Source organism: Lampetra fluviatilis, chromosome 51 (assembly GCF_964198595.1).
Source record: "Lampetra fluviatilis chromosome 51, kcLamFluv1.1, whole genome shotgun sequence".
Classification (NCBI taxonomy): Eukaryota; Metazoa; Chordata; class Hyperoartia; order Petromyzontiformes; family Petromyzontidae; genus Lampetra; species Lampetra fluviatilis.
Genome location: NC_136325.1, coordinates 3,692,205 through 3,713,647, shown reverse-complemented (window position 1 = coordinate 3,713,647; position 21,443 = coordinate 3,692,205). Strand labels below are relative to the sequence as shown.

The 21,443-nt window shown below is 49.0% G+C and overlaps 1 protein-coding gene across 3 annotated transcripts in view; it reads right to left on the bottom strand.

Annotated features, from left to right (window-relative positions):
* The window catches only part of LOC144948868 (ras-related protein Rap-2b-like), a 55,840-nt gene that overhangs the window by 15,974 nt on the left and 18,423 nt on the right, over nt 1-21,443 (bottom strand). For 2 of the 3 annotated variants that reach the window (XM_078878562.1, XM_078878563.1), the window contains exon 3: nt 9,406-9,772. In XM_078878562.1, the coding sequence (XP_078734688.1) occupies nt 9,485-9,772 (288 nt within the window). In that variant the 3' untranslated portion in view covers nt 9,406-9,484. The remainder of the gene's footprint in view (nt 1-9,405; nt 9,773-21,443) is intronic. The other variant, XM_078878564.1, reaches the window with a different exon arrangement.

Sequence of the window (21,443 nt, the reverse complement as noted above, 5' to 3'; positions counted from 1 at the left end):
ATGGCGTTATCGGAGGCGGTGCTACAGTTGGTATGCATTTAATGAAAACCTGGATGGGTGGCTCAAAAACAGCCATTCATGGGCTACAGACTCGGCATCCCACATTCGTGTCAACAAAACCCGTTTCCAGTCCAAATTTGATTCATACGCACACCTGTCAACCCATACGGGTTGCCCGTATTCTTGTACAGGGAAATTGAGTTTTTGGGTCCATACAACGTACAGCCGTTTCAATACGGACACATTTTTTGTGTCTATTTGTTGGGATTTTGTAGGATGAACGTTGAGATTTATAAGGGCACGGGGTGACCAATAAGGTCTGAATTGGTCTGTAATAAGGTAGGCACTGATAAGGGGTTGACAGATATGCGTACATGTTTATTTATACTACTACTACACTGGATTCCCACCATGGCAATGTTCTGTTAGCGAGTAGCACCTATGAAGGTAGGCACGGCACGGCACACGAGGGGGTGGGTGGCCAGCCTAACCCTCGGCTGCCTTTGTCTCCCCAGTGGCGATGTTTACTACACACCGCACCAGATGCTCATTTGAGGCGGAGTCGAACTAACACAATACAAACTACACAGTAATACAGTGCACCACGGAATACACAGCGACTACTTTTTGCTGTATATCGTAAAATCCACACGCACTGGACACGGACACATGTAACACATACACACGGGGCTTTAATTATATGGAATGCCATTAGGTTTAGCAGCGGAGCTGGACTCTCCAAGGGCTACTACCCCTGCACTAGTCCGGCTAGCCGAGGTTCGTCTGTCCTCCCTTGTGGCACGGCGAGTGGGGGACGTGCCACTCCCCTACCGTGAGAACCGAGAGGTGTCACCTGAAGGGATCTCAATACTAGTTCTGTGATATCCATTTCCGTAGTCCCATTCTCTGCCGAAAAGAGGGGGCTCGGTGGTTGCAATACTCCTCCTGTCAGATATCTCAACGGACACAATGTCCATCAGTGAAAATTGTGGAAAACAAAACTTAATTTGGTTTAACACGTAGGCTTTCGCGACCAATATTATTCATAATCAACGTTTTTGGGTTAAATGATGACGTCACCCTGCTGCTGCTCCATTTAAGACCGGGAGCAAGAGCAGAGCCTCACCATTCTGGCGAATTGCCCGATGATGCTGGATGCAATTACCAGCGAAACGTCGTACTCAAAAATTATAAATGTTGTGGTTTCACTCTTCAACACACCGGTGGGCTAAAGTAGTGAACTATTTGTCTTTTGTCAACGTGACACTTTTTTACTGATTGGCCGTGTCGGGTGGTGGAGGGTTACGACACATTTATAAATAACGCGATCTAACCCAAAAACGTTATGAATAACAAAACTGAATGCAAAACATACATACACACGTTTGCGTGAAAACACGCAGTTGCTTGAAACATCCCACTACTTACTACGAGTTCGCCGAAGATGAAGACGTTTAAAAAAGTGGCAACTCTTGCAGTGGGGAGTTTGTGCGCGCGTACATCCCAACCCCTCTAATCGGACCACATCGTTTCCGCTCGTCGAGCGTTGAAGGCCGCAGACGGAAATGCCCATTTTATCAAAAACTCTCAGCAGCCAAATACAGTTTTGGGTTTTTTTTCTCTCTCTCAGCCACCCACAGAGTGGCAGCAATGGCAACTCGGCTGTGGGATGCACGGGCAGCAGAAGAAGTGTTGTTTGTTGTTGTTGACCGAGCGCCGATGATGACCTCACACCGCAACTTCATTCTTTTTAAAAACGGAGATAAATTAACAAGTCGACCAAGTCACTCGGTCCGTATCGAACTTGGGTAGTCGTTGAAATGTTCTAGAAACGCTAAAGCAAGGATTGTATGCCCAGGCTGATTCATTTGAAAACGGCGTGCACACACACACACACTGCACTGTATCTGTTTGAGGAAACAAATGCAATATTTTTCCATAAGAGAGGTTTTTGTGGAATAGATCACGTAAATATAAATGTGTCGTGAAACCCGCCATCACCTGACACAGCCAATGAGTAAGGTTTGTCAAGTAAACAAATCGTACCAATTCGTTCCTAGTCCAGCCCACCGGTGTGTTGGAGAAACATTTACAATATTTTTCCATTCGTACCTTTCAGTGCCTGTGACCAAATCGTCTGTAACGCGTCCTCAACCACGCCAGCCCGCGCTGCCTAAGCAGGGTTTAACACGTGGGTGTAATGCTCGGATGGGCGACCACCACGTTTGTACGGTAGGTGCAGTTAAGCGCTATGGGGCAGTAGAGTATAACCCCACTTAACTCTCTCTCTGTAATGCCCCCCCCCCCCACCGCACCAATCTTCACCAACTCAGACTGGCCGGAGCGGTGAAGTATGGTGAAATCACCCTCACTGCCTGCACGGTGTAGCGGATTGTAATACGCGTGCTCAAGCACGTGGTAGGCGGGAGAAAGCAAATATCGTGCAGTCAAAAGTCGATCAGTCTCCCGGCTCACACATGCGAGGGGGGGGGGGGAGGTGCCCCCGTTTTTGCTGGTAGCTGCGATCTCGTGGTGGAAATTGTACGTTCCATTGGTGGCGGCGAGGTCGTCCGTAGAATGACCACTGTTGACATCCCACGAAACGATATTCATTTCTTCTGACGGGAGGCAATTTGTACCACGCCGTGTTTCACGTGCCACCCTGCAACATCCACGGTGATCCATTTAGAGATACGGCATGCTTTTACTGGTAGGAACCTCCTGGTTACACCAGTCTACAGGGGATTATTGTGTCCGTCCGTCGTGCATCCAAAAATGGGAGGGGTGGGGCTGGGTGGAGAAGGGAGGGTGAGGAGAGGCTGGGTGGGGAGGGGCTGAGAGGGGAGGGTGGGGAGGGGCTGGGTAGGGAGGGTGGGGCTGGGTGGGGGGTGGGAGGGGTGGGGCTGGGTGGGGAGGGGCTGGTCACCCCGTGGTGCCCTTATAAATCTCAACGTTTAACCTACTCACGCCGGCTTGTGCCCGCCCTCACAATCGGCCATATTTGCGGAATACACCACGCCGCCGTTGACCCTGGCCATTGACTGAGCAACCCAACGTTCCTACCAGCTCCCTCCGCAGGAATGTGTTATAGTCACTCACTTACAGCAACCGGTCGTGTGCATTGTGTTCAACCAGTTGAGTGAACATTGTACGAGCGATGTTGAGCCCAGGTGTCAGGAGAGTATTGCTCAGGAGTGTTCTGAGATTGGTGGGAGTTTTGTAGAGGTTTTGAATGAAAGCGGTGGTTTTATCTCGTTTCTCCCGATTATTTCCGTGGGTTATCTATACATGGATCACAGGCATTGCTGGGTTCATCTGATTTGACCAAGCCCGGCTTGGCTTCAAATTTGGCAAAAAACTTCCATCCATATTTACACACGTGGCTGTTTATTATGGAACTTAGTTATCGAAACAGGAGGGGGATTTCTCCACAACTCCGGCTCTCGCCTGATGATGCTGGTTGTAATTACTGGTGAAACATCACGATACTCCAACACACCGGTGTGCTGTACTAGTAACAAACTGGCACGTTTTGTTTACGTGACAAACCTTACTAATCGGCTGTGTCGGGTTTAACGACACACTTATATATACGCGGTCTAACCCAAAAACATCGTTATGAAGTTAGTTACCTTTTGACTCTTTCTCCTTAGCTAAAGAATCGATTTCTTCAGTATAGTTTTTTTCTTAAAACTAACAATCAGCTACATTATTAGCCCTCTGATATACTGTATATGCATTCTCTTTTCCTGTAACAATAGTGACAAGACTAGAGTCCATGAACAGGTCTTTTGTCCAACGGAATGACGGATTGGTCACTGATAGGGGGGTCTTTGTATATAATAGACGGACGGACAAAACCGGTCTCTGATCGTTTTTTTTTAGACAATAGATCGACCTAGGGGAGGGCCCCAGGGACAGCTACAGATCATTTGTTAACTGGTGGTGGCCACGAGCAGGAATTGGAACTCAAGACCACCGGGGTTTGTAGCGCTACGCCGCTGGCTCCACACAATTAAACAACTTTCAGCGTTGTTTTCTTTTTCCCGACTCCCAATTTCTATTTGCTCCAACGCAGTACTTTATTTCAATTGCTCTCTTGCTTTGGCCACGTCGGTGACCCGGGTCCCTCTTGCGCTAACCGCTACACTACCGTGGGGGAGCGGGAGTGCTGCGGTTAGCGCTACGCTGCGCTACGAACCCAGCAAGCCAAGTTCGAATCCTGCTCATGGCCAATACCAGCGACGATTATCTGAAACGGTCCTGAGCCTCCCCTAGGTCGACTCGGCCTCAAATGAGTAGCTGGTGCGGTGTGTAAAATCGCTACTGGGGGGACAAAGATGGCCGGGCGTGGTGTTGGCCACCCACCGCCTCGTGCGCCGTTCCAGCCTTCATAGGTGCTCGCTAACAGCACTTGCCCCAACAGTCTGTTAAGGCTACACGGGGGATCTTTGTCTTGTCTTGCTCATGAGACTATCCTGGTCTCTTGAGTCCTCACCCTGCTTAAACTGAAATGAACTTGAACTTGTAGAATACTTACACGTTTCAACCGTCCACAAGGTACTGGATAACGCACTGCATTGAGACCTGGGTGGGCTATATTTTGAATGGCAGTGGAAGAATGAAGGTATTGGATGAATGGCGAGCGGTGAGAATTGGTCTCCTTTGTGGCTCGGGCCAGTTTGAACCAGGATATTCCCCTAAAAGCTTGCAAAATAAATAAATATAAGAGGACGTTTTAAAAAAAATTGAAAAACACACACACTGTGCGTACGTAACTTAAATTGGTATTGACTGAAAAGCCAAACAGAAATCGTTCGTGCGTTGAGCGCCACGATGTTCGCTGTTCGTGTCCTGTGAAGTTTTCGTTTCCACAGGCGCCCGCGGACGTGTGGCAAATGTAAAATGTTATGACACCGCACACACACGCCACCACCACCACCATTCGCTCGGTTGGAATTTTGGTGCAACGATGCCTTGGGTCCACTTAGCGAGCAAAAACCTTTTTTTGTTACAGGTTTGCAGGTCTGCGATTTAAGCACACAGAGTCACTGGCTAGAGTAAGCAATGTGGCTTTTACTCCACCTGAGTTGATAGTGGGAACATTACCCTTTATTGAATTTTTATTTTAGTGTGCTCACGAATTTACTCTCCTGACCACGGTTTTTTGTAAAGAATAGTTCGTGTTGCTTGTGTGCGGTTGCGTTTGCGACGCGCGCATGCTTGTGCGCGTGGACGATGTGTGCGCACGCGTGTGTGCGTGCGTGTGTGCGCACATTTCCGAGAAGCGCGTAAATTATTAATCGTGAAAGGAAGTGTGCTTTGTGGCACAGCAATTAGCAAAAGCAAAATATCATCACCAAAAAATGCCCTTTACTTTGTTGAAGACCTGCTTGGCTCTCCCTCTGGGATGTCGATAAACACTCATGAAGCCCCAAGTGTTTGTTTTTGCTAAGGGCCCTGCCCCCTTATTATTTTGTCACGCAAACAAGGAAGTTCCATGCCCCCTGATGTAAGAATTCCCTCTCTTCTACCGAGCTGTCATCACAACGAGGAGAGACTGTAATTGACTGCTCGCAATGGATTGTGGGGGCGGGGGGCATCAGGCCGACATCCTGCAAATGATAAATAAATAAAATACAACTGAAAGATAATTCCATGAAAAAAAGGTTAGCAAATGCCTATCAAAGTGGCCAACGTGGCACAGTTATGAAGGGAGTGGTGTGTGGGCAGCAGTGTGCACGCCTGGCTAATTTCAGACTGCGTGTCAGTCATCCGATATTTTTGTAAACTTTCAACCTCAAAGCCAGGTTACGCTGAATTAAGTTAAATGGATTTTTGTGCAGTTTCTGGTGACTGGACAACATCAAACTCATTGCAGGTGGACCAGAAGGTTTATATAAACGCCCATATCAGACCCTTGACCTAGGGGCGAGATCGAATCTAGGTTACAGGCAGCCTTATTTAAAGTGGGTTTCTCAAGTGTACTTAGCTGATGGTCTCTCAGCCTGGCCACCAATGACAATACAATTCAAAACAAAGCATGATAGAACATTTATTTTTTTATTCCTTCAGTAAATCTCAACCTCTGTTGACTGCCACGTGGAGAACATTTCTATTAGAAGGGCATTTTCAGAAGGTGCAAGGTAGTCCCATTCAAGTGACTTCAAAACTTAATTCTGTGAATTTGAACTTTCATGGCGATTGTTTGACACGAGGTTGTGTACCGCAAACTGTGACAGTTTTTAATGTGAATCACTTTACCTTCTCTTTACACGAACGCGCGTTTCCCAATTGATAAATAACTGGAAAATAAACCCCTCGCAAAATAAAATCCAACAACTGATTCTTATTATTATTATATTTTTTGACATTGTGACAAATGCAGTGGGCACCAGTGGCTGCGTGCGTGTCATATGAACCCCGGTACATACAACGTAGGATTGTGCCGTGGAGTAATGGTTATTATGACACTCAACTTGCAATTCAGAGGCCGTTGGTTCGGTCTCCCGGCTTGGCGGTTCAAACAATGCTGGAAAGTTTCTTAATTCCCTTGCCTCAGCCCACCCGGCATCGTAAACGCGATGCAACAGCAGAATCCGTCAACTTTTTCCACGATGTTTGCAGAACCAGTGTGGAAGAGGAGGCCAAAATAGGCCCTAAGGGGGCACACCTATTGGAGATTTCCTTCTCTTAGAGGGCCCTTCTGCCAACAGCGGCACGAGCAAGAAACTGCAGGGCTGCCCCTTCCCCTCTGTACGGTGCGAAAGAAGTTCAATGTACGCACGCACAACGTGGATTTCAATTGAAAATAAACACCATCCATTTTTTGCACGAGCATTGACGTGTCGTCGCGCCCCCCTGCATTAGCCGTGCTCTCGCCACGCACGTGCGGGGAATGTGGCGCTGGCCACAGTGCCGTGTGAGTGGCGAGGGACGACGGGAGGTATTGATTTGCCTCTAGGGCTGCGTTCGGTGAGAAAGAAACCCACTTTTCAGTTTGCCTGCTCGCATCCCTGGACACCGTCAAAATGGGTTTATGTCTCAGGCAGCTTTATTGTTTTTTTTCCTCTCTCCTCTCTCCCCTGCTGCCCGCAACCCATAAAGTCTTGGTGGCAGGAAGCAAAGGGAGAATGGACAAAAGGGGCTGGGTCGGAAAAATAAATGCACTTCCATATCAGTTGAGAGCCAGGCGCATTAAGCCAAGGCATTCACAGTCCACACACTCATCGCTCTGTGGTCCTGATACATTTCCACCTCGTAGGCACCAAAATAATGTTTGTTTAAAATGTGTAACCATTGTGCCCGGTTATTGCCAACGGCTATGCAAATGTGGAATTTCAACAATGGTCTTCCTGGCAAAGCTTTCGTGACTGCAGGAATTCATATTCTTTGGGGTCTTTCGGTAAAGTCACGTAGATAGGTTCAAAGAAAATAACAAAAATAACAAAAACGTATTCATGTTATTTTCTTTGAACCGATCTACGTGACTTTACCGAAAGACCCCAAAAAAATGGTCTTCCTATAGAGAGCCTAACTGTCCCCCACCATGGCAATGTGGAATTTCCTCCACTAGCTAAAAGCTGCCAACAGAGATGAGTGCCGCTCCCCTTTTTTTTTTCTTTAAGTGAAAGCTGTCACAGAATCTAAATTCAGAAGCTCCCAGCATGCAAAGCAACGCGCGATACAGCCCCGAGTGCCCTCTTCAATCCGTGCTTATTAACTCCGTGAGCAATGCAGGACTACTCGCCTTACACCTTTCGCAAGGCGCGACGTAGCGAAATACGTCACGTCGATTGCGATTTACCCCACCATGCAAATGCCTGCCAAAAAAACCCAAAACAAATCAGACGTGGAACTCAAATGGGGTGAGTTCTGATCGTGATCGACACACACGGCGACAACAGCACAACTACCGCCCCCCCACGTCCCCACCCCCCCAACTGAAAAAGGCCGCGGACCTGAACGTTGCTCCTACGTTAGTAAGGGCCGTGTTCCCAGCCACCTTTCCCCTGCCCCGAGGGCACCTGGCGGCCTCAGGGGCTTGTCGTTCGCGGAACATCTGTAACTCCCATTGCCCGTCGTCGCTCGCACTCTGTAGCGGGCTCTTGTTTACTGCTTTTTGTGTTTAGTTTGTTCTGCTTCCACCGCACCTCGAGCATACTGCTATATACTACACTATACACTACAGACTATACACCACGCTGCTACACACTACAACATTATATTGGTAGGAACCTCCTGGTTACACCAGCCCACAGGGGATTATTGTGTCCATCCGTCTGTCGTGCAGGGAGGGGCTGGGTGGGGAGGGGAGGGTGGGGAGGGGTTGGGTGGGGAGGGTGGGGCTGGGTGGGGGGTGGGAGGGGTGGGGCTGGGTGGGGAGGGGCTGGTCACCCCGTGGTGCCCTTATAAAACTCAACGTTTAACCTACTCACGCCGGCTTGTGCCCGCCCTCACAGTCGGGCATATTTGCGGAATACACCACGCCGCCGTTGACCCTGGCCATTGACCGAGCAACCCAACGTTCCTACCAGCTCCCTCCGCAGGAATGTGTTACTAAATAAAAAAACAAATTTCTTTAGAACTGCTTTTTGTGTTTAGTTTGTTGTCCTTCCCTTGCACCTCCGATGATCACGGTTGGCTACGTATGGTGCGAAAGAAGTTCAACATACATACGTACATAACATCAGTGGTGATTGTTTTGAACTCGTCCTGCATACCCCCCCCATCCACTCCACCAACCCACACTGAGGAACTTAAGCAGCATGGTGGAGTATAGTCATACAAAATATAACCATAAAACATACGAATGTGTGCGAGTCTATGGGTGTCTGTATGTATGTACGTTGAACTTCAATTGCCCCGTACGTAGCCAACCGTGCTAATCGGAGGTGCTTGGGGAAGGACAACAAACTAAACACACAAAAGGAGTTCTAAAGAAATGAGTTTTCAATCTACAGGGTGGCCCAGGTGTCTTGTGACACCCACTTAATTCTATAAAACATTTAAAATGTGGGGTCACAAGACAGCTGGAGCACCCTGTATATTTAAAAGTGTATTGCTCCAATGTGTGCGAAAGAAGTTCAACATACCTCCATACAAAAAACTATAAACTATTTTTATTTTATTAGGTAAGGCCCACTGAGCTACATAGCTCTTTGTCAGAAGCGACTTGGCCACAAATGATAGCTCAACAAAGTGGCTTATCATGTAAACATTTATCACAGCTAAATACTCTGAACGCGACCACGGCGGAGAACATCAGGGTCAGGATTGAAGCCACGAACCTCCTGCATACCAGGCGAGGGATTTCACATCTCGCCACCGTGACGCCCCGCAAAAAAAAGAAAAAAATCGGTGAGAAAAAACAAGAACTGAAAAAAAAAGTCCGCCACCACCAACCTGCAGGTGTGTGTGAGCGCACGCACGCACGCGCCCTCCCCGCGCGTGCGTGCGCCCGCCCGCGCCCCGGCGCGTGCCGCTACTGCAGCGAGCACTGCGCGCAGCGCGCCCGCGACTCGGACTCGCCCACGCAGCTCATCTCGCGCACCACCTCGGCGAACAGCTCGTCCACGCCCTGCCGCGTCTTGGCCGACGCCTCGAGGAAGGGGCAGCCCCACTCGCGCGCCAGCGCGCGCCCGTCCGCCTCGGCCACCTCGCGCTCGCCGCCGGGGCCCGCCAGGTCCGCCTTGTTGCCCACGAGCACCAGCGGCACGCGCTGCTGCGACCGCTTGACGCGGCCGATCTGCTCGCGCAGGCCTCGTACGTCCTGCGGCGGCGGTGGGGGGAGGGAGAGACGGGAGGGGGGGCATCGTCCAGTGTGATTGTGATGTTGCGCTCGCGATGAGCTGTGGATGTTATTGACCCTTTCCACACTGAAGGTGGAGACTCGGTTTGCAACGGCGTACGCGTACGTACGGGAATCGGAAGAAAAGTCGAAATGAAATTATTTTATATCAGTACAGGTCGGAAGACGTACCGAGGCTCCCACAAGATCATGCGGAAGGGCGCGTGATTGGAAATGTTCCACTCGCGTTGAACTGGGGATGTTATTAACCCTTAAAAAAAACTTCTTATTTTATTTAGTTCCGATGACGTACTTGTACGTACGGAATCAGAAGAAAAACTAAAATAAAATAAAGGGAACCGATCGGTTACTGATTGTTAGGTCAGTTAACCCTTTCTCAATCTGATAAGAAAAAACTCAGACAAAATAACTTTATCGATACCGAAGCTCCCACAAGGAGATGCGGGAGGGCGTGGCACAGTTTGGCGCCAGCTATCGTAGAGTGCGGTCGTGTCGCTACAGTTCTCCGTGGTGATTGCAATGTCTTTTAAAAGCAACGGCGCTACGACGCCTCTCTAAATAAAATGAACGCCGAGCCGCTCGCACGTTCCGGGATCCAGCGGTGAACAGGACCCCACCCTGCAACTTGCAGACGTCTCCTCGTGGGGGAAAGGGCGAACATGGGAACTGCCCATTGAGGCCTCGGGATACCTGTGGGAATCACGCGTGCGAGGTCCTCGCCGTGGCGAATGCGGAATTTCCACCACTGGCTTAAGAGCGACCAACGAGGATGACCACTGCCCCACAGCTCAATGAACGTGGAGCATTACCGTCAACGAACGCTGCTGTGTGCATAGCAATTTCGCAAAATATTCGCCCGTTACACAATAGCCGTCGCCATCGAGCACGTAACGTGGTGCGTCTGCACCGGTGGCCCACGTGCTGGGGCACATTGCGCAACCCCCCCGCCCCCCCCCCCACATTGAATTCCTTGCACCAGGGGCCCATGCCAACCACACTCCAGCACCAGAGGACTTGCAATGATGGTGGATTGACCATGGCCGATGATGATGATGATGACAATGGTGATCAAGGTATTTCCAATGCGAGCAAAGCCGACGGGAATAGTGCAGAGTGGTTGTGCATTGCAAGGGCATTAAAGTGATGGATTGTTATTACATATTGTGGCGGTGATAATGGTAGTTATCGCAGTGGAGGGAGTGCTGATGGTGCTTGCGGTGGTGATAATTGTCGTGGCGGCAGCGATGATGATCGTGGTGGTGGTGGTGGCGTGATTTAAAGTGATGGTGAATATGATGATGATGGCAGCGTTGACAATTGCGGTTGTTTACGTGGTCCTGACCATGATAGTGGACAACATTTATTATTAATGCGACTTTAAAATGATAGATTGATATAAAAAAAGATGATAAAGCAAGGGATGAATAACGAAAGGCAATGGGGGGTTACACATTCGTCGACAAATTATAACGAACAACACGACCACAAAACGCAGTCACGCAGGGCGGACGAGACATTTTGATCGCACAAACGAGCGGCCACTGTTACTTTTTGCCGAGCGAGCGCGGCACACGCTGTCCCCGGGCTCTTGAAAAATTGCTCGCAGGAGCCACACAACCACCAATTCGCCCCCCCCTACCCACCCCACCACCGGCTCATCGCAGCCCACACGAATATCAAATTCACACATTCAAGCCACCCACTCGGTTCGCCCACACAAAGAAGGGCGGGGCGTGGGGGGGGGCGTCGGGGGTGGTCGATGCGCTCGCCGCATCGTCATCATCGTCGTCTGCCGCTCGAGTGAAAAAAAACATTATCATGCGGACCCCAACGCCCGTTGACCACGGGGCATCCAAAATTTGAATGCGCAGCGGCGAGTTGGGGTTTCATCTTCAAAATAGTCGTGTTGCTTATTTCAAAGCTTTTTTTTACATAGGCACAATGATACATTGTCAGCACAATGGGGCTACCAGCTAAAGTGCTCCCACGCACGCAAATGTGCTCGGCCCCCCAATGCCCGCCCGCCCGCACGAAGGAACACAGGGCGAACAGGCTCAGGTTTAAACGATGGTAGGTGCCGCTGAGATGCGGTGTTGCAGATGAATGGTAAAGAGTAAGCTGGCATGAGAATAAAGAGTAAGAATGAAGATGTTCTCAAAAAGAATTGCGACGGGCTGGAATTACTGAGAGGTCCAACGAGAAGAAATGTGCCTTGTGTGGGGCATATCCTAAGAAGGTTACAACTGGAGATATCACAAAGATGATCCTACAATGGAAAATGTTAGGGAAGAGGGTCGTGGAATAAGAATATGGATAATTTGGGCAGAGAATGCAAGCGGCTGGTCAGGACTCTTTTAGAGACCACGAAGATCATGAAAGATGAAAAGCATCTATCATGGACATCGACCCTCAATTATGAAAAAGACACTTGAGTTTCACGATGACAAATTTGCATTTTTTTTTTTAAAGAGACACACGGGCAGAGCAGAAGTGAGAACGCACAGCTGCGTGAATTCCCCGGTGAGATTAATAAACACATCCAAAATCGGGCAGCTTTATTCTTAAAACATTGCCAAGAACCGGCGGTGCGTTGGGGGTGAAAGCAGATTTTTTTTTATTGTCTCGTTTTCCACACGATGAATAAATCAGAAAAACATAATAACCAAGCGGGGCAGACAGGACTGAGTGGGAATCTTGACCTCTGCACAATGCCAATGTCTCCTACGCTATCCATAGCGTTTGACAGTTTCTCATTTTTCCATGTGTTTCACTAAGGAAGCGAATGCTTTTCCATTAACAGCACCCGGGGTCATATCCTCTTATCGTTACTGATGAAGACAGCACCCACACCACCACCGGCTCCCTATGGTGCCAAGATGAAACTATTCCACAATAACTATTTTTTTTTATTTTACCAGGTAAGGCCCACTGAGCTATAATAGCTCTTTTTCAGAAGCGACCTGGCCACAAATGATAGCTCAACAAAGTGGCTTATGAATGTGGAAATAAATATCAGTCAAATACTCTAAATGCATGTTTCTAACTCCAAATATAGAGGCATCAGGGTCAGGATCGAACCCACGACCTTCTCCATCTCACCACCATGGCACCTCAAGCTGCCCAGTCTAAATAAACATTCTGATTCTGAGTATTGTCCCCCTGTATGCCTGGGTATGTTCTGGGCGCACACCGGTTACCCACCCATCGGCCAAAACACGCAAACATGGAAATTGCCAAACATCCAGAAATGCAGGACCCTATTGAAAAGGACTCTCCATGCCGTGCTAGTCATTGCGGTTGTATGACCGTACTTCACCACACACTAGCCAGTGTGGAGAGGCAACAGGGTGGGAGATTCAAGAGAGGTTCAGATTTGACTTTCCACCGATGTTCGCCATGGCTGGCAATGTAACCCAGGCTGGCGGGTTCAGTGGTGCAGAGCACTAACCACGGCACCACCGCCGTGCCTCCATCAGTGCCGGTGTTCCCTCGTTATTCGCATCGAGGGATACGTGCCGGAGATGCTCTTGAATTAGCAATACTCGAAGGATAATGATATTGGCCTACGAAAACCTATATATTGTTTTATGCATTGCCATAAATAAATAAGCTATTAAAACACATGAAAATGATAATAACGCAACTACATAAAAATTGGTAGCAATAATCATAAAGTAAATAAAAATTAATATTAAAGCATTAAATAATAGTTTATAAATGAATTTACTTTAAATTCTCACTTTATCTCATCACATTCTCGCTCTCTCTCTCTCTCGATGCAGTCGTGCAGAGTTTCAGATGTGATTCGCGGATCGCAAGTCAGTGAACAATGGATAAATTCCACGTTCCCATGACGAGGCCACATCTCTCCACAGGGTGAATCATTTCTGACATCTCACAAAGTAGTCATTGCCTTTCGGACCCATTTGGGGGAAGCTGATGATGGGCCACAAACCGGAATCTGAATATGCAACATTCTACTGCGGACACGTTTGTGCGTTTGTGCCGCAACCGCTGTCCCGCGTGCTTTGAGCTTGAATCACTTGTGGCCGGCACGATGTCCGACAATTCGCACAACTTGCTGGGAGCGAAATGTCAGACATCACCGACACGAAAACGCATCGGAGAGCTATGCAACCTTCCGACTGTTCCACCGCCTTGCCAAGTACATTATGATATAAGGGCTTAATAACCCACAGTAATAATACCAGGTCGTTGCCAGTGGGCCTTGAATGGGGTTAAGGGTGTGAAAAGGCACTACCCAGAGGAATTGGAAGGATGGGGCCCAAGTTGTTATGGATAGTGTGTGCAGGAACACCCTAATGCAACTCTGATGAAACAGCTTAATCATTAGTGTCCACACAGCAGTACTGCTCTTCGTACTGTGTGCTATTACCAACGGCACTTAAAAACATGTCAACACGTTTTCATTATCACCAACTTATAGTTTTATCATCCCCATCATATTCCAATTATTATCCTCTAATAGTTTCAAAGTATCTTTCGTCATCATCAGAAATTATTGTAATATTTCCAGCTTCATTGTATCATATCACATCGAATGCGCATCACAATCTTCATTGTCATTATCTCATATTCATCATCGTCATCCAAATGTATCATCGCCATAATCCTTCGCCTCATCAACACCACATTCAAGTGGGTGGTGCACGTACGAACGCATTAAGTTGTCAGCGCTTGCCTGCTTGTGCAATTTTTTTGTCGTTTTTGCTGCGTGCGCGCGCGCGAGCGTTTTTACGTCCATACGTATGCAGCAGAGCAGCACACGAAACTGAAAGACCCTCAGAGCTGCCCTAAGCTTTTGCCTTTATTAAAACCACTTCAACAGCACGCGAATGAGAGCCATGCATTTATGCTAAGGAGCGCATGGGTGCACGTGTTGGACAGCAGCCTTTTGTGTGCCCTTTGTTCCTGCACGTCTGTCTCCTGCCTGCCTATCTGTCTCCCACCCAGCTCTCCCTCCCTCTCTCTCTCTCCCCCTAAACCCTATCATTACACGCGGGAAGGGAGCCTTCATTTTTCCACAGGAACGTTTGTGCAATGACTCACGCTGTTAATATATTATTAATCTTTTCGCAGGTTTTCTCGCGTGTTTTTTTTCGTCTTCATCCCAATTTTATTACATTTGTGCTACTGGTGCTATCAGCACTACGCCAAAATAAGAGGCTTTTTTGATAGATGGTGCACCACCGGCCCCCCCCCACCACCACCATGTAGAAGAATAGCCCGCTTAAGGAGACACCAAAGAACCACTTCTGAAATCCCTTCTCGCGACTTCTTATCCACACAAGGGGCCAATGCAGTTTGCCCAGATCAATGCTGCGGCAGAGAAATGCTCCAGAAATTGCAGCCAAACATCTTTTGTGTTGCACACATTCGAAATCCTGGGGTTCCGAGGGTGTACATTTCTGCAAGAATGACACGAATGACAGCGAGCAGCCGTGCGATCCCGCCATTACTCTCCGCCGCCACGGCCGCTGGAAGGAGAGATCTCCCGCGGTTTGCAGTTGTGTTCGAGCAGTCACCTGTCTGCATGCGTGTGCGTCTTCTTCGAGGCCGGGTGGCATCGCCGCGCTTTCGCCGTTTCGTTTTAGGGGTTACATTTCCACGTGCAAGTTTCGTGCGGCGCGCTTTTTGGTGACCTGACGATTCGTGGCTCGAGTGGTTTATTTGTGGTCCTTTGAGTCGAGTTGAGTGCTGTGGTGTGTGGGTTGTCTGAGCGGTCGTTCACGGTTTTGTGGTCGTTGGCGTGCTTATTTGGGACGGACAGTTTGTTGATTGTTTTCGACGGCTGCTGTGGCGTACGGTTGCGGTCGCTTGAGTGGTTGTTGACATTCACGTCATCTAACGATACGATAAACTATCATAACATTAACGGTGCATTCCACGATATCAACTTTTATGCAATTTTGAACACGAATAACATTATTTATAATGGCGACTCCGCCCCTGCTTCCCTCTCCCCACTGCAAATACGACGCTCTCGATCGCACCTCCGATTAGCACGGTTGGCTTACCTACGGTGTGAAAGAAGTTCAACATACATACATCAAATAGGGACTCAACTTCAGTACGATATCGTCGTTTTGCTAGTAGGGTCCGACACCATTGCTCACTGGCCAACATTTCTTCGGAACTGCTCTTTGTGTTTAGATTGTTGTCCTTCTCCCCGCACCTCCGATTGGAAAGGTTGGCTACGTATGGTGCAAAAAAAGTTCAACATAGACACACACGTTAATATTGGCGAGTTCATAGCGCAGAACATTAACCACTTCACCATTGCTCCAGCGAACCAGGCTGCATTCTGAAAACAATTCATGACAATGAAAATGAAGAACTTGACAACTTCACGTTTTGCGTAACGTTTCCCAACACCGCACTGTACCCAAGGTTCGCTCAATCGATGTTGAATGTCACGGTACAGCGTCGGCCGTGCATTCACGCATGCGTTGCGATAGAAGCCTTTTGCATGACAAACCGATGGCAAAGACCGTGGCATGCATCTCGCATGTCTCTCTACACAGATAGCCACACGTTGCCCCCCACGATGAAAGGGGGGGGGCACAGAGAGCCCCCAAGAGCCCTCCGCGATCGTGACCTCCGCTCCCTCTCGGATGTCTGCGTTGGTTTTTTTTGGAGGGAGGGGGGGGGTTCTTGAATAGTGTAAATAATAATAATAAACACACATTATTTATAGCGATGCAATAAATTACGATGACGTTAACAACATTGCTGTGCTCACCTCCGCCACGCGCTCTCTCTCTCTCCTGCGTGGCTGCTGCTGCTGCCGCCGCCGCTAAGCGCTGGAGTTCAGCGTGTACAGCGCCCACGTAATTCAGAAACATGCAATGGTGATTATTGAGATGATTTTGCTGCTATGAAAGTCCAAACGATAAAGCCACTTTGTTGAGCTTTTATTTGCGGCCAGGTCACTTGTGAAAAAGGCGTTAATGCCTCGGTGGAGCTTTCCCTGGTAGGATTGGGATGGTGAAGTTGTCTTTGTGCGTGTGTGTGGGTGATTCGTTTACCTTCATTGCACTCCAATCGTATTTTTCTATCGCTTGTTGTTGAAGCATTTATTCCTGCCCCAACCCGACATCTGCGAAAAAGAGCTTTATAGCTCATCGGATTTCTCAAGTATGAATTAATATTCCGATATAAACGAGCGTTTTCCACTTTCAAGCTTCCTGCCCTCCCTGAGAAGACGAGAAACGGAGCCCCCTTCCGCTGCTCCGCCCGCGTCTGCCAAACGCCTCCTCGCCACGAAATACATTGGCGGGGGCACGAACGGTACATCGCTTCCTGCCTAGATTCACGCAGTTTTTTTTTCTGTACTCCGGGGTCCCTGGCGGGGTGTTATTTTTAAAGCAGCCATTAGCATGTTCCATCCACCGTGGACTTGGCCGCACCGCCGCAGGCGTTCACCCGTATTCTGTCGATGGTAACAAAAAAAAACTGCTCTGGGGGCCACCACCTGCCACTCCCGGAGCCCCCCACCACGCCCCTGCATTACCACGCATGTGACTTGTTCCCGTACCAGAAGCCCCCATCGGTGATAATATAACTCGGAATTATTATTTTTTAAAACCAGAAATATTTATCCTGGGGAAATTCGATGAGCTACGAAGTTTTTTTCACACATGTCCACATAGGTGGGAGTTTGACTTCTATATTTGGGAGGGGGGGGGGCAAGGGTTCGCTTTGTCCCGCACATTAGGAATCACGGGTGCATATAATCAACTTGTTTATTTTTTTTCTTAATCGTACACTACTGAAAATAAATTAATAAGGGTGTTCAGTTTTGGCGGGGGGGGGGGCATTGCTCCTCCCGTGCCCCCCCACCCTGCACACTTCACCCATGGATGTCCAGTAGACCGACCAAGATGCCCGATTGGCCATAGACGCGGGCCGATGCCATCGCACCTCGCCAATCTTCCTTCTGCCAGATCCCGTGGCTGCTGCTGCTGCACAGAGGACACGCGACAACCTCCAAAGCTCTGCCCACACAGTATCCCCGGCAATGTCGATGCTTATAACAAGACAAACAATCCTGCCTTCTCCCGGGGCAAACAACGCGAGCGAGACGGACGCGATGAACGCAACACAAACAATCTGACCAACATCCTGTAGTCGAGTGGGAACATGCCGATTGGGACGAGTGCGAACGCAGCTGTACACTTCGGTAGACGTCACAACGTCGCCCCGTACATCACGGACCGGTAACAAGAGCAGTTCGGGAGATGGGAGCCACACAGCCACCTCTGTTCGCTATATGAAGAGGACGGAGTCTCGATAACGTGGATCCTGCCATTGTAATCACCCAGCTCAAACTGAATGTAACGGCGCTGCAATCCTTCAGTGAGTCGCCAACCTCATTCGCTGTAGTCACAGTGCCCATCCCCCCCGTAAAGAGAACTTCCCCCATGGTGCGTTACGAGACGATGCTAAAAATCCTGCGTGGGACCAGCCACTTGCGTGCACAATACCACAGACGTTAACACCCGACTTCACACCCAGCACGGAAACACTCACCACACCACAGTTTGCGCACACACAAGCATTATGGCAATGTGTTGTTGTTGTAGTCAAAGTGCTTCTTATTCGTACACACGTGGAGAGGGGAAGGAATTTCACGTTCCTGTGACAGGTGCAAGTCAATCATCAGCACAACTCTTTGTCTTCGCACGAAGCGATTCAGATTGTATCATCGGCAGCAGGGTGATGATGGGCTGAGTTGATATGAAATGGTGATCTGTTAACTGTGTGATGTGCATTGTATAAGGGTATAGTATTCAGGGTTGTTGTATTTAAAGTATACAGTACTGTACACGTCTGTGCTAAATACAAAAAGCAATTCTAAAGAAATGAGTATTCAATCTAGATGATTTAAAAGTGCATAGCTCCAGTGGCTTCCTAATGTCGGAAGAGCGTTCCAGACGGTCGCAGAAGTGCATCTGAAAGGGCGCGATGCAGTGACCGTCTTTGTTTGACGGGTCAGCCAGAAGCCGCCGCTGCTGCTGCGAGGGTGATCGGAGTTCGCGTGATGATGGTTGATTTTCTTTGACGAGATCAGCGGGGTAAACGACAGTTACACGACTTGCCATTCTAAAGTGCCGCACTATACATGAAGTTGGTCCAATGCACATTTAAATATATAAATGCAAATATATAAATATATCAATGCTGATGAGCGTGACTGACGAGTGGAAACACCTACGGTGCTCTGGAAGAGTGCAACGATGCATCGATTGAAATCCAGTTTCCTGAGCTCAAAATACACGCAATGTATTTTGAATCTGAACAGGGATCTTGGTCACCAACAGTAACGTTTAACGGGTTACACCGGCCGCATAACTCAAAGATGCTCAAGTGAACCTTATGGCAGGACCCCGGGGTCCCATAAGCCCCCGGCTCTCACACAAACTGCGTTGCGACGTCATTTCATGTCCGTTGAAGGCGAACGATACGGCAATCTATTCCTCTCGACGAAGCTCTACACGATACGCTAATCAAAGTTTTGTTTCTTCTGCGTATTCATCCTCGCAGCTGCGCTTTGACGACACGACAGCAGAATGATCCGCGCCAGGTGGGTCGCGGCGTTTACGTGCGCTGTGGGATGGAGTCGCCAAAAACAAATAAATTATTACGATTTTGACTTCTGTTTATTCGGGACCCCAGAGTCCCGCGATAAGGTTCAAGAGCTCTAAACTAGAAACTAAACTTTCTACTTTACCAGGTGAGGTTCACTGAGCTACCAAACACGGTCGTCTTACCCACATTGTGTTCAACCACCACAATGCAAGCGACAACGCTTTACTTTTTGCGTCTATGTTTTTACTTTATCAGGTAAGGGGCCCACTGAGATACAATAGTTATTTTTTTAAAGTGAACTGGCCACAAATGATAGCTCAACAAAGCAGCGTATCATCGTGTGGACACTTATAGCGGCCAATCACTCGAAGGCGCACGTCGATTGTCAATGTGGAGGGGGGGAAACTGGAGAAATATCCACTCGACCACGGCGAGGGAGAACATGCAAACTCTACACATACAGGGGTCGGGATCGTACCCACGACCACCTGCATTGCAGGCGAGGTAGTTAACATCTCGCCACCGCAGGGCTCTTATGGTGGTCAGAGGTCGCCGGTTCGATCTCCAGGCACAACAGTTCAAACAATGGGGCAAGTTTCATTAAATTCCCCCCCCCCTCAATCTCTGTCCACCCAGCACGACAAATGGTTACACCAGAGACTGTCGACCGGCAGTTCACGTGTGGTGTTGGGGTAAACGGTGGGGTAGTCTCAACTCTTCCAAGGCGTCTATAACCCCGTCTGGAAGAGTAGGCCAAGCACCCTAGAGAGTGGCTCTCTAGGGCTCCCTCGAGCGGAGGCCCTTCCACAGAGGTCGCAACTGGGTACCCGATACCCGTACCCTACCCGATACCCGGCTGGGTACGGGTACGGGTACCCGTTTGCGACCCTGGTGCGGCCGGGTACGGGTAGGCCGTGAGTCACTGGTGAGTAGCCGTTTATCACTCATTTTGGGTAGGGTACGGGTACGGGTAGGGAACGGGTACCCGTACCCGGCCCTGGTGCGGCCGGGTACGGGTACGGGTAAGGAATCAAAACCCGTTTGCGACCTCTGCCCTTCCACCAGCAGTGTTGTCGAGCAAAATTAATTAGCAAGGCCGCACCTTGACCTGTTACTGCCATCTGTGATTCACCCGCAGGGGCAGCGCTGCGCATGTGGTCATCTTTGTAGCAGCATTGCTCAAAAAAGCTTTGGCATGTTTGCGACGCAAGGGTGATGGCGTTGTATTATTTTTATGATCATCACATTCACAGAGCGAGTGAGTCACGCCGCTGAGCGTCGCTTTGTGGGGGGAGAATGCCGATTACGCTGCGAGTCCAGGCTGACGGCCCCAAGGCTTAAAACGCCACCCTGGCAGGTTTTTTTTAAATGGTTTATTTTTTTTAGGTGTGGCACAGAATAACTCCAGAAGTCCTGTTGCGCGCAAAATGAATCTACGTAGAGAATTTGTTTTCTCCCTCTCTCTTTTCTTACCTCGATAGTTTTGTAATTTCTCTCGAATTTAACTCCACGGCGTGTAGGATGTTATCGGTGTTGATGGAAACCGTTTGACATTGTCATTCTACTTCCTACGTACAGTGCCCTGTTCAATGGTGCACCCCCCCCAAGGGTCACCAGTCTCTGTTCTATACTTGTGCGAGGCGTGACATCGGGCAATACATAATGATGATGATGATAACTGTAAAAGGAATGGTGCTTTGAGAGAAGTTAAGAGCGGTTGTCATTGGAGAAATTGGCCCACACATGGGAATGGCATTTCCACCACAGAATGGGCGCCGCAGTGGCGAGATGTTAACTACCTCGCCTGTGATACAGGAGGTCGTGGGTTCGATCCCGACACTGACGCCTGCGGCATATTCGGAGTTTGCGTGTTTTTCCCGTGGTCGCGTGGATTTTTCTCCGAATCCTGTGGGTTCTCCCTCCACATTTATAAACGTGTGCTTAAAGTATTCAGCTGCTAGACATTTCCACGTGATAAGCCACTTCGTTGAGCTATCATTTGTGGCCCGGTCGTTGCTGA